The following is a 19,715-nucleotide window of genomic DNA, read 5'->3' on the forward strand; positions in this document are numbered from 1 at the left end:
ATACACGCATCATCATTTGACGTAACCCACGTCATTACCATGTCTCGGACGCCTACGAGATATATATGCATATGCATGTATCATGTGAGAAAAATGAAAATTGGAATTCCTCGATTCACCCGATGCAAGCTATTATATTCTCTCTTTGCCATTGCGTGTTTGTTACACGCATACGGTGGGAAATAACGCGCACTTACGTATTAGCCAAGCCACGGAATGCGACAATTATTACATTCCAAAGAGGCATCCACATACTTGTGTACTCGCGAACTTTGAGCCACTTGGGCGATTACTTCCTTTTGAACTTGCGTGTTTGGGTATTACCTGTAATATGCTTTGCATTGTTTTTTTTTTGTTTTTTCTACTCCAATTGCGCGAGGCGCTTCACAAACTTGGCGTCTCGAGAACTCATTGAAAATGCAATACTGACTCATAAAGTGTACATTATACGTCCACCAAACGATGGAGAAAAATTTCCAAAGCGGATCTGTTGAGCTGTTTTTTTTTTTTTTTTGCGCGACTCGCGACTTTCCAGGATTACGACTTGTGTACGATGTGTAAAACGCGCTCTCTTGCTCCGGTTCACGCGAACTCATGCAGAATGCAGGGAACCGCGTGTTTATTGTTTTACGATTTCGCGCGTCTGGCGCGCGCAAACGTTACTTTTTTTTTTTTTTTTTTTTTCCTTAAAGTCGACGTGCCTATAGTGTGCGTTCGATTGTACTGTACACACCTATACGCCTATCCGAGCTTGAGTTGGAAAGATCGGTATGGGACCTGAAAAATCGGCGTTTTTGTTGAAACTGCGAAATCCATCGGTGCGCCGTACGTTAAAAGTGCCCATCTGGAGAACGCGGGTCGCCGCGACTATTTTTAGGAATTGCGTGCAGCGAGAACTTCGGCCCGTTGCAATATAAGCCGTATACAAAGTCCCCCTTTCACCCTCCCCCGCTGGTATCGCTTATCCCCTCCCCCGGTTGCCGCGTGTGCGCGAAAACTGAGTGACGCTTTGGAATCCATCGCCCTCAGTTGTACCTCGTGGCTCTACTTTCGCGCATTTACATTTTTTGTCTGAAAGTCGATCGTTCGAGTAAATTTATTGCCGATCTTTTCGATTTATCAATATATGTATATATGTACAGAGTCAGAGGGCGCTTTTATCATATTTATATTGTTAGTATGATGGTATACCTTTGTTGCAAGTGTAAGTATAAATACACGTTGAAAGTATGTGAAATGGTTGTGATTCCCAACATATCAGGTGACGTTCGAAAAAGTTCATAACTTAATGATGTTTGTATTTGTTTTGAAAGTGAATGACTGATATGGAGTAAAGTTGTAAAAAAGGAAACGAGCGAAAATACGGAATCACGAGTCTATAAGAACTTCTTTGATATTCGATGCCAGAAATATTACGTGAGAAGTGTCGGAAAATCGTTGGATTGACGTCGGATTAACGCCCACCTACGCGCTCGCTGTGTATTTATTTCCTCCGCCACTATATATTTATACTCACTGATCTGTACTTTATACGATTACATGTACGGACCGTTGTCCGCTCGACGTGATTTTCTCAAGTCTCCTTCGTTCGCTCACGTCTGGGCATCAGATGTTTTCAAGGTCACCTACGAGAGCTTTCTTCCTTGTTTACATAGATCTTATACCTATGTTTACTCCCTCCTGTCGTCGCTATGGCAAGTGGATGATCATCGATCGATGTAAGATGACTGAGCTGCGGAAATAACGCTATTGTCGAGTCCCCCCCCCCATTTTTTGGTCAATACAGGTGCCATTTTCACGTCACGAGGCTTTAGGAAATCGAGCATCTCATTGTGTAACTATACATGTAATCTTTTTAATCGTAATCAATTAGTCGCGTTGTTTTTCAATGCACATTTATATAAATCCACGACTGTCACCGGATAGTTTTGTCGTAAAACCCTATCCGATCTCCACCGAGTTAACTCGTTGATTTTTAAATTCATTTCACCCAGTCATTGGGTATACCTATCGAGCGCATAAGTATACCGATCTGTGACGATCTGCAAAAAAGTATCTAACCATACACGGCGTAGTATCTATCCAAAAAGAAAGAAAGAAAGAAAAAAAAACATTCTTCAAAACAAATTGGTTAAATTAGCCGATTGAACTTTGATGAGTCAGTGGGATTAATCAACGCGCATCATAGACTATACCGATCCGTTGAATCGGCCGGGGGAGGAGGGGCTCCCTTTTGTTTTTATTGTCTATATCAAAAGAATGGGAGTGCGAGCGGGACCAAGCGAGTTAAATCACCAATTAAACCGAGTCGGCGTAGAAACTTCGCGACCTGCCGATCTTTATTTGCTCCCTATACTTTTTGTCACTTTGCGCGTTGCTCAAAATTCACGATGGATTATGCGCCTCGTTCACGATTTCCGCTCGTAAGCTGGCAAGCAATGATATACACTCGCGCCCGAGGCTATAGGTTCTTACCTGTGTGCATACAGTACATATACATATAATAATATCGGTGCAGCTTGCCAGACGGAAGGAAGATATATTTCCGAGGACGCTGCGTCATGTCTGGGCCGACGCGTCCCGACCACGTGTTGCTTGACTTTCGCGCCGAACGGGTATACACCATCACTTATACTTTTCTTTCGCTTCTTCTTCTTCTTTTTTTTTTTTTTTGCTTGCAGAGTCGAGCTCTTTTTCTTTCTGCTCTTTTTTTGTCTTCTCGCTTGCAAGAGGATATATTATAGCTTCGTTGAGGCGAACGGAGAGGGTGAGTACAGGGATACAGTGTAAGAGTTACGTATGTGTACATTTACAGGGTCAAGGATCAATGAACGTATTTTCTTATGTCTCTGTCTTTCTGTTCCCATAATACATACGCTTCCTGCAGATTTTTTGTTGCAGTTGGATTTAGTTTTTCTCTCAATTACGGTGTACACACATAATATACTGAAATAAAATATAACACCCGCAAAGCATTGCCCTTCGCACGAACGACGGTTTACCGCGGCTGAATTCGATACTCAGCTGTATTACTTGAAAAACTCGTAGCCAAAGGGGGAGGGAAAAAAAAAAAACGCAGAGGAATCACCGAAGTGTAGGATTCGTCTCGTCACTCGATCGCCCACTGGACTCTTCGGACCGAAAGCGATAAGGACTCCTGCTCCCTTACTTACTCACCACTTCTCTTTTGCTCTCTCTCTCGCGTGTCTCTGACGTAATGGGTAAGGTCCATCAATCCGTTGTGCGTCCAAGGAGGACTAAAAGGTATCGTCGCGGCTCGAATGCTTATCGATCGCGTACGCGATACACCCGTGCTTATGTTTCCGGACATGCAGAACAGCCCCCAAATTTTGGATTAGCGTATAGTACTTACGTTAAAAAAGGGAGCTGATTTTTGTCTTTCTATTAATACCAGAGCAACGAACTCGTGTGTAGTCAACGTTAAATTACTATTGTTATTCAGGTGTAAGGGCGGATGTGTAGATGTGCGCTGGAAGGTTCTAGAGGGATATAGCGCGGAGGAGGAGGAGCGATAAGCTTATTGACACACAATCACTCGAGTTTTGTACACAAGATTTACTGTTTGGCTTACGTGTATATCTGGTATTTGTATACATATATATTACGTTCTTCTTGTTACCACGCGTGGGAGGACTATACATTGTTCGAGCCCGTGTTAGGGTGGAAGGGATAATAGATTAGTTTGATCGAATTTGTTATTTTTGGGTACAAGTACAGGAGCGATTCCGTGACATATGATCAGGAATTGTATCCAAGAGGACTGTGCTCGTGAAAATTATTCGCCGACTACGTGGCTTTTGAGTTGCTAATCTGTGGAGTTCGATGAAAACTCACCTCATTTAACACTGAGCAACCCAATTCTTTGAATCAAAGAACATTTCTTTACCCTCATTCCGTTAAATATTTTCTTTTGGTTGAAACAAATTTAGTCGATCCAAAAAAACATTTCGTACAACTAAATGATAAATTCTTAATTAAAAAAAAGAAAATTTTAATTTCATTAACTTATATTTTTTTACCCATAAGAAAATATTTAACGGAATGAGGGTAAAGAGACATTTTCTTTGATTCAAAGAATCGGGTTGCTCAGTGAATTCTTTCACATTCCTGAATAGAAGCGTGTTTGGGTGGATGATATAAAAAACAATTATTTTATTTTTTGGCACTCCTCAAGCGAGTTTTTTTTTTTTTTTTTTTTTTTTTGCGGAATCGGTCATGTTCAATGTGCGTCAATGTATATACATTAGAAAGTCTCCAAATGTTATCGAATTTCACTCTGTCATCTCGAGGAAAATATTCAGTCCAAGAAATACATTTGTGTTTGCTTAGCCTCCTTTGAGCTCGAGTCAATGAAACTATTATTATTATTGCGATGAATCGATAAAAGATATTATTGATCGAACCGTGGTGCCATTGGTTATTATTAAATTTACCATTTAATGAGTGTGCGTTAACTTTTACCATTTTTGTGGCAAGTCGTATCACGTACCAAATATTGTGTTTTTTTGACCAACGCAAGTTTCAATGTAGATATGTGAGTCTTTTAAAGAGAAAGTCACGATTTTACTTTTAGTTAAGAATTTGTGCTTTTCATCCCTTTAAACTACATGACTAATTAATGATATCGTGCCAAATGAAATTTCGCCTCGTTTCAGTATGCATTGGGTGACCAGAACTTGTAGCTACTTCAGTACTCTACCTCGTAAGCTCCTTATCTGATTTTTCCACAGTTTTGTATAAAATTCCACCGACCTTCTGCTAATGTGCCATTCTGCGATACGTACACCTGAAATTCTTCTTATCGAAGACATGATTTCTTCGACCAATACATATACGGATACAATTTATTATCCAAAAAAAGAATGAGATTTCATTTACACCCGCATAATTTCGTCAAGGGTGCGCTCCAATTTCCGAAAGCACCTCACGCTCGTATGGATAAAACTATATCGACCTGAAATCTAGAAATCTTAACGCCAATGACGTAAGATTGTCAGTCAATGCTATCACCTTGATAAAAATCTCTGCCGGCGCACCGATGAATCCCCCCCCTCCGTTTGATCGAATCCATTTTATATTCCTTATCATCCGTTTAACCTAGTTAAATACCGATTTTTTTTCTTTGTAACTTTCATCAATCTGCATGTTGTACCTTATTATCGTATCCATATATCATTAGGTCACCGATGTACCAACGTTTTTTTTTAAATTAAAACTCCCCGAGTTGGAAACAAGTCAATAAACAAAAAAAAAAAAAACAAGCGTGTACGGCAAGTCGTAACTTTTGTTATTTAACAAAATTGGAAATCGGTCGCGTTTGAGTAACGACCGTACATCACAGTGACAATTAAAAATCGGCGCACGGTTTGTCAATCCCCGTGAATCACCCATCGGCACTTTCCGCTCTCGTCGTCCCCGAAACGTATGGAAAATCGTGTACTTACGTCCCGAGCCGCAAATACCCACGATCGCATGGGTTCTTCCGCGGGAAACGATTCCCGATTCATCACACGTGCGTCCAACAACCCTGATAACGATGGGGCGTGGGGGGGGGATTCACGCACATCGTCAACTTGCATCTCATTTCGAGACGACCAGAAGAAGAAGAGAAGTTTGCGGTACAGTGTATAGAGTCGTGGGGGTGGTGGGAGGAGAAAAAAGCCTTCGCCGATTATAAAAGGAGCCGCCGGCGTCGCCGCGGAACTCACACGACTTATTGACTTATTCGGAAGTGTGTGTGTGTGCGCGCGCGCGTGCTCTCTCTCTCTCTCTCTCTGTCTTAATATACACACATATTATAGCGCGCGAGATTGTTACAGTTTTATCATCCATCGGAGATATACGTGTGTATAGTCGAGCGGCGCGGTATATCCGTTTCGCGCTTGGACGCCTTCAATTCACTCCGAGCGGTGTTACGCGACGGCCGATCGTTGGAGCGGCGTATGGCAATTTTATCCCCAAACCAAAAAACAAAGCCATTAATTTTTATTGTATTGTTTTTCACTGTGAATATAGCACTTTTGTACAAATTTGCTTTCCCTTGAAAACGAATAAAAAAAAAAAAAAAAAAAAAAAAAGAAGAAGAAAAAGGGCTGGATCGCTGGTAGTGCGGGGTGAGAGTCGACATGTCGAGCCAGAGGGAAAAGTCCATCGAGGCCGCGGCTTCGGGGCGTTGCAAGGCGGACCCAAACTCGGACGCGAGGACAGGGTGGAGGAACCTCGCGGCCTTCTGGGTCCTGGGGCTGTGCAACAATTACGGCTACGTGGTGATGCTCAGCGCTGCCCACGACATACTCAACAGGGATTCCACGGTTGTGAGTATATATACAAACGCTCTTTTTCTTTCCACAGGCCAAATGGTTCGTCACAAATAAAGGGCAACAACGTGTATAAAATTAATTTTAAAAACTCGTTATATGATGTATTTTTGAGCAAACGAGAGTCGGCTGATTCCGATAAAGCGCTGGTACGCGGTTTTTTTTTTTTTTTTTTTTATTGCCACGTGTGTAAGTTATACACATAAACACCAACGGAAGCCACACGAGATATATTATTTCGATGCTCCGCAACATACTACTAAGTATACATTCTGTTGATAAAAATTTTCCCCCCGACTGTTATACATATTATGTTACGCGATCTTCAAGAATTTCAGCTAATGAATCTGGACCTTCGTTGTTTTAATTGTTTTGGAAATATATAGGTGTGTGTAATATATTGAAAAAAAAAAAAAAAATAAAATAATAATAATTACACAAGTAGGCAACAATAAAGCATTGTCCTCATAGCTGATGCGTGCTTTTTTTTTTTTTTTTAATAACGTAACTTGTAAGAAACAAACTCGTGCGCGTGTATCCCAGTTAAAAAAATAGCTCCTTGCGCCTACATGCAGCTGGATGGCGATTGGATTATTAATGAACAAGTCCAGCGGCCACGGGCACGTGGAGAGTGTCGTTTTAATTGTTACGAGCGTCGGATAAGTTTTTATTTTATATAGCGTGAAAAAAAGTAGGCACTATACATATGAAGCCGCGTCTGCGATCGCTTGTTCGGATGGACGTTCGCGAGTGTCTGTATTTGAACCTGATCGAGAAAGTTCATCGGCTTTACTCGCGAGTAGGTGCGCGATGCAACTGATTAACGCTTGCGCAATTAGCCGATGTATTATTTATGCGTTGGCGACGCACAGTTGCCGATTGCGCGTTCAATCGGGTCGGTTTCGTTCGATAGACGTGCCAATCTCATCTTCTTTGTGAGACAATGTGTTTATTCAAGTGTCATCATTCATCGAGTTTTGATAAAGGCGTGTGTTGCACCGCAATAATTTTCCAGACCCGATAAGCAAAAGAAACGTTTGTGTAGAGATTCGCTGATGATGGGCCGCGGCGTGACAACTTTGCCGTTGTAATATATGCACAGACGGTCCACCTACGTGACTCGTCGGCAATTAATTATTTCGTTTATCCCACTATGAGGATGATTTTTTTGAAAAAACATGAAATTTATTGTTTTGGCGCAGTAACGTGGCGAAAATTGTCGTCTAAAGGGATTTTTTCATCGTACAAACAATGAAAAGTAAACAATAAAAATTCGCGTGTAAACAATACGTCCACAGTTTATGGACAATCGAGTGTCATCAGTTTACATTGCAGGTATTAATTTCTCTCGGTGCTAGGGTGTGTCGTGAAATATAAATTTTTTTTTTTTTCAGCTCCATTGTCGTACATGTCGCAATAAAAAGCATCTCTTTCCATATACACTTCAAATCGAATATCGTGCAATGGGCATTCCAATTGAATTTAATTATCGATTGGAATGGGTGATGGTTTGTAACGCGATCGAGCGTATTTTTTATGACAGTAATCGTCGTAAAAAATGAATCTCGAACTTTATTGTTTTCCAAAGGATTTGATTCCTATCGAGCTCCATAGTTGTTTAAACTGTGGATTTTGCGGGGACTGTTTGAAGAAAAAAAAAAAAAAAAAAAAAAAAAGTCAACAATCGCGCCGAGTTAATAAAGTGGAAAATTTTTCTTATCTCCGTTTTAATGGCCAATTGTTACTTGCTTGGAACTGTTAATAAACATTACATTTACGTATATATACGAGTCACGAATTATCGCGAGGGCGAAAAATTTCAATGCAAAAAGGAAACAAGTGCCTGCGTAACAATTTCTGCAAAAAAGTCTATTTTTTTCTTTTATTCTCCTTTGTCCCGAAACCTCAAATAATATTAAAAATTCAATGTTAAATATTTTTTCTCCTCCGGACCGCAAGCCATGATATTACAAACATATCAATGAAAACGTCAGTAAATAAAAAAAAAAATAGTTAATCGGACAAAAATTACTTGAGTTTGGCTGGAATTTTAATAACGTCCGTAGAGTCGATTCCACGCATGATGTAAAAAATACTCGGACAATCATACGCGCGGCAATAATTTTTGCTCCAATGAAAATGAGTAAACAACGTCATTAATACTTTTTTTTTTTTTTTTTTTTTTTTTGATAAACGATAAAAAAATAATACATCAATGTGCACACTGGAATTTAAAAACCAAAAGCACGAAAACTCTTTTCGCCAGACAGCCAAATTACGCGTTTCCTCTTCCGTACGCCAATCAAGAATAAAATCCTCAGCTGCCCAATTAAAAATCTCAAAAAAACACGCGATAATCCGCGCAACATAAATCTTGGAGGTGCAGACGTAACGCAAACGAGGAATGCAGGAACAATCGGCGCTTATCGCGCGCGAAAATCACCGTCAACACGCGTCTTATGAAATTCAACGGCGAAAAAAAAAAAGACGAGCGTTAGTCCCCTTCCACGAGACCAATACAGGTATCACGAGTGATAACACCGCATGGTATGCATCTTTGCTGCTCCGAATCATCGCGAGCATTTGCATTATGTTGGGTATTTATTGTGATCCGGTCAAGGGCGTGATGTCATCTGTCGTGGATTTTTTTTTTTTTTCCATTGTATAGGAATGACACTGGTTTTTGTTCAATAACAATGCAGACACTGTTCGGCGCGGGAATCATTTCTTTATTGACAGCGTTTACGTGAGCTACGAGTTTACGATTGTTAGTAGTGTCATCTCACCCGATTTCGTACCGATTTTTATTTACAGGATCTTCCCAGGCTCAAAGTTCTAGTGAAAAAAAAAAAAAAATTCTCTGATTGCACGTTAATTTTTGTTTGTTTACCGTTGCTAAAATAGTCGATTTATAAAATGCAATCCAAGCGCGGTTTATTCAGTCTTGAGTCGCAAAAGGACATCTATATGTATAAACGACCAAAAACCAAGTTTCACAAAAGTTGAGCCATTAGCATACCTTGACCAGATTTTGGGTGTAAAATTCAAAACGAACAACACCAACGGGAACAATAAATTCAAGGCCCAAGGTCGTGAAGTCGGGGCCGCGCGCCGTGTCAACGTTTGTTGCAAAACTACTAATTCCGACCCTTTGGCCCGCGCGTCCACGTTTTAAAAACCTTACAATGGGTAGCAACAAGGAGAGCGATGATTTTAGCTACACTGTACCTAAGTGAGAACAAAGAAAAAAAAAGGGGGGGAAGCTGCACGTACTAGTCCGATCTGGTGTTTTAGTATATCGAAAGGCGCGTGATGCGAATCCGTATGTTATACAGTTGCTCGATCGCACTCGCGTCGTTGACCGGTAATTTAATAGCCATCGCCGATTAGGTTTGTATTTGTATAAGATTATTGTACGGGTAAGCAACAAACGTGACAATGAATCGCAATTTACCGCTTATATCCGGAAATTGGAGAGAAGAGCGCCTCTGGCAGCCGGCAAAGGAGTCACGCAACCGAATGATATGACCTGCACAGTATATCGGTAATTCAAACGGGGCAGAAAACCCGCAGGGAGAGGCTTTTATGGACACATCAGCATTTAGAATTGATCTCGAGCGTCTACCGTATAGTTGTAACATGCTAATGATGACTGACACGCGCGCAGCGTACATACTTATATCGCGTAATTTAAAACAACAGACTTCCTACATGGTTTGGTCGACAAAAAAAAAAAAAAAAAAAAAAAAAAAAGCCTGGAGATGAAAATCTAGCCCCTGCAGTGCTCCGGAAAAGCCCCAAGGTTTTCCCAGCGCCCGAAATCCAGCGATAATAGCCAACCTCTCGGTCGAGCGCGAAGGTGACGGCCTCTAATTGTCCAAGTTGCACATGACCGTCGCGTCGCCACACTCCTTATGTTAATATACACAAGTGGGTACCTGCGCTGTGTATAGAATACATGAGAGGGACAATTGTAAGTATATACGCCTGTACGTGCGGAAACGATGAATGAACGGCCAAGTAGACCCGTTTACTCCACATCGCGTATATAACGTGTATACCGACCGCTGGGGTATAATATAGCTCTCTCGGAAGGACGTGTACAGCTCAAGTGCTATTTTCCTTCCTCTTTCCGGTTTTTTCGAGAAAGGTTTTTTCGTCCAAGGTCAAAGGCGCCGCTCGTATTTACGCGGGTGTCTTGGGAATATTATATACACAACAAGGCGGTTCGATCAATGAAAAGCTTTGTTTCTTTTTATTTTCAGGAAGAAGCTCTTTAACGGTCAAACAAATTTTTTTTTTTTTTTTTTTTCCAACTCATCACTAAGTACCAATCAAAGCGCGATGTTTCTCGGCAGCTGAAACAGGTGGATAATCATTTCCCGTTCTCGTTAGGTAACCCGCGCTCGTTACCGATTTTTTTTCCTTTTCCTTTTCGTCTCAACTCTCATTATCATTGCATAGGTTTTTTTTTCCTCGAAACAATGAGGTTTCCTTCATCAGCGCGTTAGCGGTTGAGTAAACACACACAAGTGTCATCCACGAATGAAAAAAAAGCCTCATCCGAAAATGCGCAGGAAACAAAGTGTCTCTGTATCCCTTACGTACAACGGCTCCACGTCTATTTTTGATAAATTGAACGATTCGAGCGAGTGCAGTATACGAGCGAGCAGCGATTACAATACATAATATACGTATGTGGATCCAGGCCAGAGTTTATAAATAGTACGTATACGTACACCCAATAATAAAATACTCGTGTGTATAATAATATATGTTACACGTAGGTACACGTACACGTATGTCTTTCAATCACTATACATATCGTCTTATCAAAGTATACATAGGTACTGTCCCCCCCCCGTGTTGTCTAAGCTAAATGGCACACGCTGTGGCCACGGGGTCCGTATGTGCTTCACCAAGGCCACTACACGTACCTATACTGGTGGCTGTACGTAGTCTTCTTCATTGAGACACATCTCGCGTTGTAATGGGCCATTTGATGAAAATCGCCGACAGCCGTGGGTACGCATTTATATATACGTATACATGTGTATATTACAAGTGCAGTGCACGAAATTACGCGCGATTGCCTTCTATGCCGTGCGGTGCGATAAAGTATACAGTGCCGGAAGCTACTGTACACGTGATCGTGTGTCTTTATTGCGTGGCGCCAAACACGAGGGTTACTCAGCTGATCCTTTGGTGTCTTTGATGGTGTACTTAATTGTCACTCTCTCTCTCTCCTACTTTCTTTCTTTCTTTGCGGATAGTTGAGCTGGTGCGTGGGTGTCACGAGTTTTCTACCGTGCGATTGGAGCCAGTCGAAGTAAGGGACGGACGCTATGGTAAATGGGGAAGGGGGTGTTATTTTATTTTTTCATTCATACGGTTCAAAGAAGCGAGATGAATATTTAATTATTGGTAGAATTTGATAAAAAAAAAAAAAAAAGGTTATTGCTTGTCTTTGCGAAAAAGTGTGTTTCATATGTAACGGGCACCAAAAGGAACGAGGGCAGAACTCTACGAGGCACAATTCGCAGCCAGATAAATCCGGTGCAAAATAAATTGTTCCATTTGAAGCACACCGCATCTTTTGTCCGCATTTGAGTATAAACGGTATTATGATTAATGAGGTGGCGTCTGGCCATCAAAACGATTATCAGTATTTTTATCTTTTTATCAAAACAACGTTGGCTTTATCGGTCGCGCTTCGGGCGATTTATAATTATATTCCATTGTGACTCGTTTTGCCATTGTTTAGAAAATAATATACGATTTATCTTTGGATTTGTATACGCTATCATGAAATAATTTCCGCTACGTCTTTCGTCTACATGGAATTTTATTGACACCATTTTTGTCCGATCTTTTTTTTTTCCACATTAATTTTAATTTTGACCCCAAACGGTGATAAATGGTGTAATTTTTCGTTATCTTTGCTTGATTCGAATACAATTTTCCATGGTTCCAGATCATTTTCGCATTGTAGACTCGTTTGCTTTCAATTATAACTGCCGTTCGATGCGACGGATTTTTATAAAATCTCCCCCTCCGTATCGAACTCATATATGTAAGCACAGATTAAAATTCAAAAGAAACCAAAGAAGCAGACGGCAGTTATGGATGTGTTGACACACACGACCTCTTCACTGCTAATGAATGAGTTCAATTATGTGAAGCAATTGTACGTTTAATTAGCTTTTCGGGGAAAAAAAGAAAAAAAAATTGGCGACGACGGTAATCTAAAACAGGAAAATGAGAGAACCGACGAGGATACCTATACACTCTGTAATATTCTGGTCGGCAAATTTTTTATTTTTTTTTCGCGATAAAAGACCGTTCGTGCGTATTTGTACGAGCAGTTCGGCGCCAAGTGATTGTTACATATATAGGCACGGTTATTAATGTATAACCGATAAGCGTGAAAATAAGAAGCAGCTTCTCTCCGGAGTCTGCGCCTTGGGCAAATCGCTCGTGCAATCGTATGACCAACTCTCGTTTCGAGGAAGCTTTTTTCTTTCTCATTACACCCAGCACCGGCGCTAATTTCTTTTTCGCAGTGCTCGTAATCGACGGATCCTCGCAATCATACGTCTATACATGCAAATTGTTTGAGATATTTTTTAACGCCCCCTTACTTATCTCGTATGCCAATGTGATGCAAATAATAAAAGTATGAGAAATACACGGAAAAAAGAGCGCTCAATCTATATTTTTCCACTCGCATGATTTCACGCTTTTAGATACAATTTGTCATTTAAGATATATCGGTATTACACCGAGGAGGGCGATGTACTTTACATCGAGGTCATAGCTCATTACCCGCGACAAGTCTCTTTCTTTCTAATTTTTTTTTTTTTTTTTCTTGCTCGATTAGAAACGTTGACGCGACCAAAATTATTGCCCGTGGACTGTGGGCCATTGTTGAAACTTGTATGTTTTGACGAGAGTGGCAAATTTGCTAAAAGAAATTGTAGTGGGTAAAAATAGTTCAATAAATATCCTCCGTGACGCATGTGTCTTTTTCAGGTGGAAACATGTCCGGAGCCGAGAAACTCGACGCGATCGTGCAATCAGGTGTCGACCGGTGCTATTTTGCTGGCCGATATCCTGCCCTGCGTCTTCATCAAGCTGACCGCGCCGTTTTTGCCCTTTTTCGTGCAGTAAGTACCTTTTTTTTTTTTTTTTTTTACCGATTTGGCTATCTTATATTTTTAAAATTTTTTTTTCTTTTTGTAGTCCCAAGCTCGTAAGCGATGCAAGACTTCTCTGAGCACGTTAACAAAGCTATCGTTGGTAATATGTTATTGAAAGATTTTTTTATAAATCGGATCGTGTAAGATGGCAATACAAAATAATTAGTGTTCATTTTTGGAAAACTGAATCTGAAAGAGACTAGAAATGTATTTTTTGACATCTTGTGACCAGAGTCTCGAAAAACTCATAATTACCTTGAATATTTAATCAAAAGTGCATACACGTCGATGTTGATTTATCGTCTAAAAATAAACAACCGATGCAATGACGATTAATGCTTTTTAACGCGCAAAACTGAGCACATTTGATTAACTTTAGGAAGCGATAAACGTTCGCGTGCGAGCGTATGTATATATGTATACGTGACACATTAAATTAGAAGAAGCTCTTACACGTATACTTTTCCAATGTTTTTCCGCTTATTCCGTATCTCGCTCAAGGGCAACGAAAAGTAAACATCGCGCGCGAGCACATCGTCACTCGCGATTAACTGTGTGGAGGCTCGTCGTTTCGGAAGTTAATCTCCCAACGCGCGTGTTTCGTTGAAAAATTGCCGGGAAAACATATTTTGCCTGCCGGAGTCACTGAAACGTCAGGAAATACCAATTCGATGGCCAATATCAATCGTGTATTGGTATACGTTTCCGCTGTTTAGCAAAATACGACGCGTGTGCCGAATAATATTTTCTCGGCGCGACAAGTGTTTATCATCGGAAAATAGACGAGTTACGTATATATAATATGTCACAATTAATATGTACCATTGGATCGCGATGTGCGTTATTGCGACAGGGTCTGCTCTCGCATTGTGATTTTTTTTTCCGTTATTCATTGTGCATGCATTATTTTGACATGTGATTTTTTATTTTTTTTTTTTCTCAAAGCAAAGGGAAGTCTGGTTATCGGCAATCTTATATATGACGCGTCCAACTCTTTAGTGTATGCTAAGCAATTTTCACACTTCTTACAGTGAAATTATAAGTGTGAGGTATACTTACTATTAATAATACATTTGTAAATGTGTTTCTGTGCAGAGATATACTTTACGTAGGATAGCATTTTTTTAGTAATACCAAAACCGATTTTTTTAAGTTTGTAAAAAAGAAATTACTTTTAATAACAGAGATACAAAATAAATAAAAAAAATAAAAAAAAGTAAAGTATACACGAACAGCGTAAAATAAATTTGACGTTATGCCGTTACATTAAGCCGTAATGCTTTAACACTAGTATCTAGCTCTAAAGTAATGAATCTCTGTACAAATAAACGTAAGAAATCGTGGTGATATTATTTTATGGTTCTATGTAATTATCACTGCGTACGATTTTAAAAAAGTAAAAAAAAGATATGAAAAAAAAAAAAAAAAAAAAAAAAAATGTTTTGGCATCAATAAACCTATTCAAGTAGATAAATTTGATTTTTACATAGTGTATTATTATTATTACCCTGGTGTACATTTATATTTCACTGTAAGAAAATGAAATATAGTTGTCCTAAGCAGCTCTGCGTGATACGGTTAGCCATTATAATTCAAATTCATATTGATCATTATCATGTATATATATGTAATTATGCTTCAGAGACGCGTGGCCCGAGATATTATAAAATATAGGCAATAAATACTTAATATATACGTGTGTGTCCATGAAATTGTTTCACCAGGTCGTTAATACGACGATGATAGTATGAGCCCGGCCCGGGCCATACGTACATAAGAGACCAAGTGATGGCAATGTTCACGGAACGCGAGCACGTCTTATTAAAAATTATGTACTTTATAGGGCGATTGATTGAGTAGCGACGAGGTGATTGCGGTTGCGCATCGCGTCGCGAGGTATATACTTTCTATATACACCTTATTTTTCACCTCTACTATCAATTCTATACTTCCTACTGTACAATTTTTTTTCTTTTTTTCGCATATACCTTGACTATCTACCAATTTTCATTAGTTTTTTAAAACTTGAGAGAAAAACATTTTTTTTTTTTTTTATACTTACATATTGTTTTTAAGAATGTTCCACCGAATTGTAATTTTTTTCTGTTTTATAATTAGTTTATGGCATTAATTATCATTAAATCTTGCACGTAAACGTTTTTTAAAGTTATAGCTACAAAAGAATCGCATTTTTGAAACTGCCGATTTTTTGAGACTATAATTCATAATACGCGAGAAAAAAAAGAACATTGAGTGCAATTTCAACAAAACCCCTAGGAACGCTCTGATCAACGTGAAAAAAAAAAAAAAAACTACTGTTATCCATTTACCATAATGTAAAATCGATTTTCTGCGCGGCTCTACGACACTATAACGTACTTAAACACCTGTACCTATACTGTATACACACGATTAAAAAGAAAAAAAAGAAAAAAAAAAAAAAAAATACTCATAAACTGCGTACGATAAAAATACATGAAAAAAGAGTCCACTTAAGCAGGACAATATCGCTCTTTACAGTGCACGGATGGCCACGTGTGTGTTGTTCTCAGCCACTGGCTTCCTGCTGGTCTCGATGAGCGACGGCCGGCTCATCATGGCCGTCGCTGGGGTCGTCATCACGTCCCTGTCCTCGGGACTCGGCGAGGTCACCCTGCTCAGCTACAGCCACCGCTTCTCCAAGTAAGCTACATTACTCCCTTCATGCTTTTTTCAATCGATACTGCGTCTCCTCAATATCATTCAGCTTGGCCAGGGTATTTTATTTTTTTATTTTTTTTTTTCACGAGAATGTAAAGTTGACATTTCTTTCTTTTTCCCCCTATATCGTTGCGCAGGAAAGGCGCTTATCTATATAACGATCGGTAACGCATATCCACCTCGCTCTCCAGAGCATTTAATCCCCGTCACCTAATTTGAACAATAAAAACAAAAAACTTCATCAACGCATTAAAATGATCTCTCAATAGGAGCGTAATATCGACGTGGTCGTCGGGCACCGGTGGAGCCGGGATAATCGGCGCGCTGTCGTACACGTGGCTGCTGTACTTTCTGAGCTCGAAGGACACGCTGCTGGCGATGCTGGTAGTGCCGGCGATCCAAGCGATCACCTTTTGGCTGGTGCTCACCCACCCGGAGCCAACGATAACCCTCGTCACGGACAACGGCGGAGTCGGCAGCCAAGAGCAGATCATCGAGGCGCCCAAGATGAGCACGGCCCGGAAGATACGGCTCGTGCCGGGACTGCTCAAGTACATGATACCCCTCGGGCTGGTCTACTTGTTCGAGTACTTCATCAATCAGGGACTGGTGAGTTTTGCTATCGATCTAGGCCGATCTTCATTTTCATCGACAATATACCGATACAGATCGCGTCAAGTGCAATTAACACGCGTGACGGTTTCAACAAAAGTACCTACTACTCCGTTATCTCGTTCGAAGCCGTCAAAAAAAAAAAAAAAAAGTAATCGCGTGTTTTCATCCGGATCAACACCGATGATAAACCTATCGAGCGGGGCTTATCGCGGCAAACTTTTACGCCCGTCTGGTATCTTGTTTGCATGCGATCGTCAAGCGAAACTTATGGCGCATTTTTGAAATTTAACTAATCGTCGTAATGACGCGTCACAGAGTAAAAAAAAAAAAAAGGTAACATCATCCAGCAATTAAGTTTGAGGATAAAAAAAAGGTTGTTTGCTTTTGCAGTACGAGCTGATAGAGTTCCGTAACATATCTTTCCTCACCCACTGCGACCAGTACCGGTGGCTGCAAGTCGACTACCAGATCGGAGTCTTCCTGTCCCGCTCTTCCGTCAACTTCGTATCGATCAGGAAGATCTGGGTGATGTCGGTGCTACAGGTGAGCCCATCGAGCCTAAAACCCCCTTGAAAATTAATCCTAAAAGGAGCTTGCATTTTTTTCCCCCCCCTTACATTGTGCATTAGATGGTGAACGTCATCCTGTTGACGTTTGAAGCTGTCTACTACTACATCCCGACCATATGGATCGTCTTTACTCTGGTGCTGTGGGAGGGTCTGCTCGGAGGCGCGGCCTACGTCAACACCTTCTACAGAATGTCAAAAGAGGTGGGTCCCGTATAATATGTTAATTTACAATCTCTGCATCGATGACGCGTTACGTTTCCCGGCCTTCAATATGTATAATACATCCCGCCCATTGGCCTGTTATCGGCAACTGTTGACACTAGCTCTGTTGCACCTGTACTAACAGCTTTTTTTGTGTACCAAATACCGCGCAGCAGAGAAGCCTTTTTGTTTTTTTTCTTCTTTTTATTCATAAAAAAAAAAAAACGGTGTATTTTATCGATGTATGGAAAACTCCTTGCAGATTCCCTGGGAGCAGCGCGAGGTGTCTTTGGGTATAGCGTCCATGGCCGATTCGATAGGTATCGCGATGGCTGGTTGGCTGTCCATGCCCGTGCACAACGTCATCTGCCACTTACCACTGCCCCAACGAGTGGGCAGCTGAAAACCATCATCCCTTACCCCCCCATTGGCATCTGTAGCGACGCACCTTACACGGCTTACCACTACAACTGTTACTACTACTACTACTACTTCTACTGTTACTAATTACTATATGTTGTTATTTTTGTCGTGCAGAGCGGGGTTATCCACTCCTCTGTATATTATGTTCACGCTCCCGAATCGGTAGTTTGCATTTGTGTGGTGAAATTAAATGATACAGGTGTGGATGCGTAAAAAAAGGTGCTCAAGTGGGTTCCAGCGACACGATCGTCTTGGAGGATGTGATTATTTTTGGAGAGGCTATATACTCCCTCGAGGATAAAACTGTAGAATGTATCGTGTGATAATAGATAAAGCGAGATCTCTTTTGGGCGGGTTTCGAGAGGTGATTGTGCGTGCAATATGATATATTATGTATGATGTACAAATGTTGCGCCGGTATGACGAGTATTTTTGTAACGCGGCCGCCGACACAAAAGAGCTTTTTTGTGCTCGTGCTTTGGCAAAAAACACTCTATTGTTTGACAACTGGTGTCCATGTACTATCCGCGTGTGCGTGTATTATAGGTATGCATCATAATGGGGGACCATTTTGCGATAGAATTTTTATCCTTCCCCGGTGTCTCTTTTCTCGATACGCGTTTTGCACTTTGCTACGAAAGAGTTTAGATTTTTTTATACTTACCTCCCCACATTTATTCACCGATGGATATTACGAATTGCCCTTTTGATCGTTTCATCCCATCGACTCGTAAGAATTATTGTAGTTGGTAGCGCACGACAGTATACATACATAATATGATGTAGTGTAGAAAATAGTACGTTGCGTAAGGAAGGAAAAAAAAAAAAAAAAAAAAAAGTATTAAAAGAGAGATAAAACGAGTCAGTATTGTTCTCTCGCACAGTTCAAGTTGCGGAACTGAAAATGTTACAGGAAAGAAGGAACGCAATAATTGATGTATGGTTTTTAGTACAACTAACTGCCTGTCCAGGGCCGGTTAGATCCATGTATACCATGTGCTTTGTTTTTCCGTTAGAAACCCGGTGCGATTACTCGTCGTCTCATCGCCGATCGAGTGCAAATTTCAGCCTCGCTTTGTACCCTTTACAAAGGTGTAAGTTCCATAAACGTAGTATCAGTATACGATTTTGTATTACGCGCTGTGAGAGCCAAAGTCGTGACTTTGGTTGAAGGAAGGAAAAACCCCCCCAAAAAATACAAGCGTATAAGTTATACATAATTTATCTTAAATAAAATAAAAAATTATAATAACACTTGCATAATGCGAAGAGATTCTTATGTTACGTTACGTTGCGTGTGCGAGCGTATTGATTGTTATACGTTTATTTTTGTTATCATTAAATACGTGTACGCTTAGTATGTATGCAAAATAAAAAAAAAGTAAAATAAACATTTTTTTTGTTACGTCCATTTTTTGTCTTATTTACCTTTAGTTTTCTTTGAATGTATGGATAAAAAAAAAAAAAAAAGGGGGTGATGAATGGGATTGAAACGTAAAAAATATAAACGCAAATCCTCCAAATCTGAATAAGTCTTGTATTGTACATTTTACAAAGTAAATAGAATATAAACAATCTTTCAAAATCGTTTGAAAAACGCAAGATATTACGGATCCTCGTTTTCCTCGAAGAATCACTATTTTGTTTTTTATTTCTCGTAATAATATATA

The 19,715-nt window shown here is 40.2% G+C and overlaps 1 protein-coding gene across 4 annotated transcripts; it reads left to right on the top strand.

Moving 5' to 3' along the window:
- The first annotated feature begins 1,167 nt into the window (after positions 1–1,167).
- Cln3 (CLN3 lysosomal/endosomal transmembrane protein, battenin) lies at positions 1,168–18,892 on the top strand. 4 transcript variants are annotated; one of them, XM_089596462.1, is made up of 8 exons: positions 1,168–1,204; positions 6,037–6,335; positions 13,371–13,504; positions 16,058–16,219; positions 16,507–16,846; positions 17,243–17,395; positions 17,482–17,622; positions 17,885–18,892. In XM_089596462.1, the coding sequence occupies exons 2-8, from the start codon at positions 6,147–6,149 to the stop codon at positions 18,023–18,025; spliced, it is 1,260 nt and encodes a 419-aa protein (XP_089452588.1). In that variant the 5' UTR covers positions 1,168–1,204; positions 6,037–6,146; the 3' UTR covers positions 18,026–18,892. The 4 variants fall into 4 exon arrangements, with proteins under 4 accessions (XP_089452588.1, XP_089452589.1, XP_089452587.1 ...); XM_089596463.1 differs by lacking the exon at positions 1,168–1,204 and adding an exon at positions 11,474–11,490 and having other exon boundaries at positions 5,778–6,339; positions 13,389–13,504; XM_089596461.1 differs by lacking the exon at positions 1,168–1,204 and having other exon boundaries at positions 5,778–6,335.
- Positions 18,893–19,715: the final 823 nt, after the last annotated feature.

The sequence above is a fragment of the Copidosoma floridanum genome, unplaced genomic scaffold (assembly GCF_036245765.1).
Source record: "Copidosoma floridanum isolate Cflo_tuat_1 unplaced genomic scaffold, Cflo_Japanese_pri ptg000030l, whole genome shotgun sequence".
Classification (NCBI taxonomy): Eukaryota; Metazoa; Arthropoda; class Insecta; order Hymenoptera; family Encyrtidae; genus Copidosoma; species Copidosoma floridanum.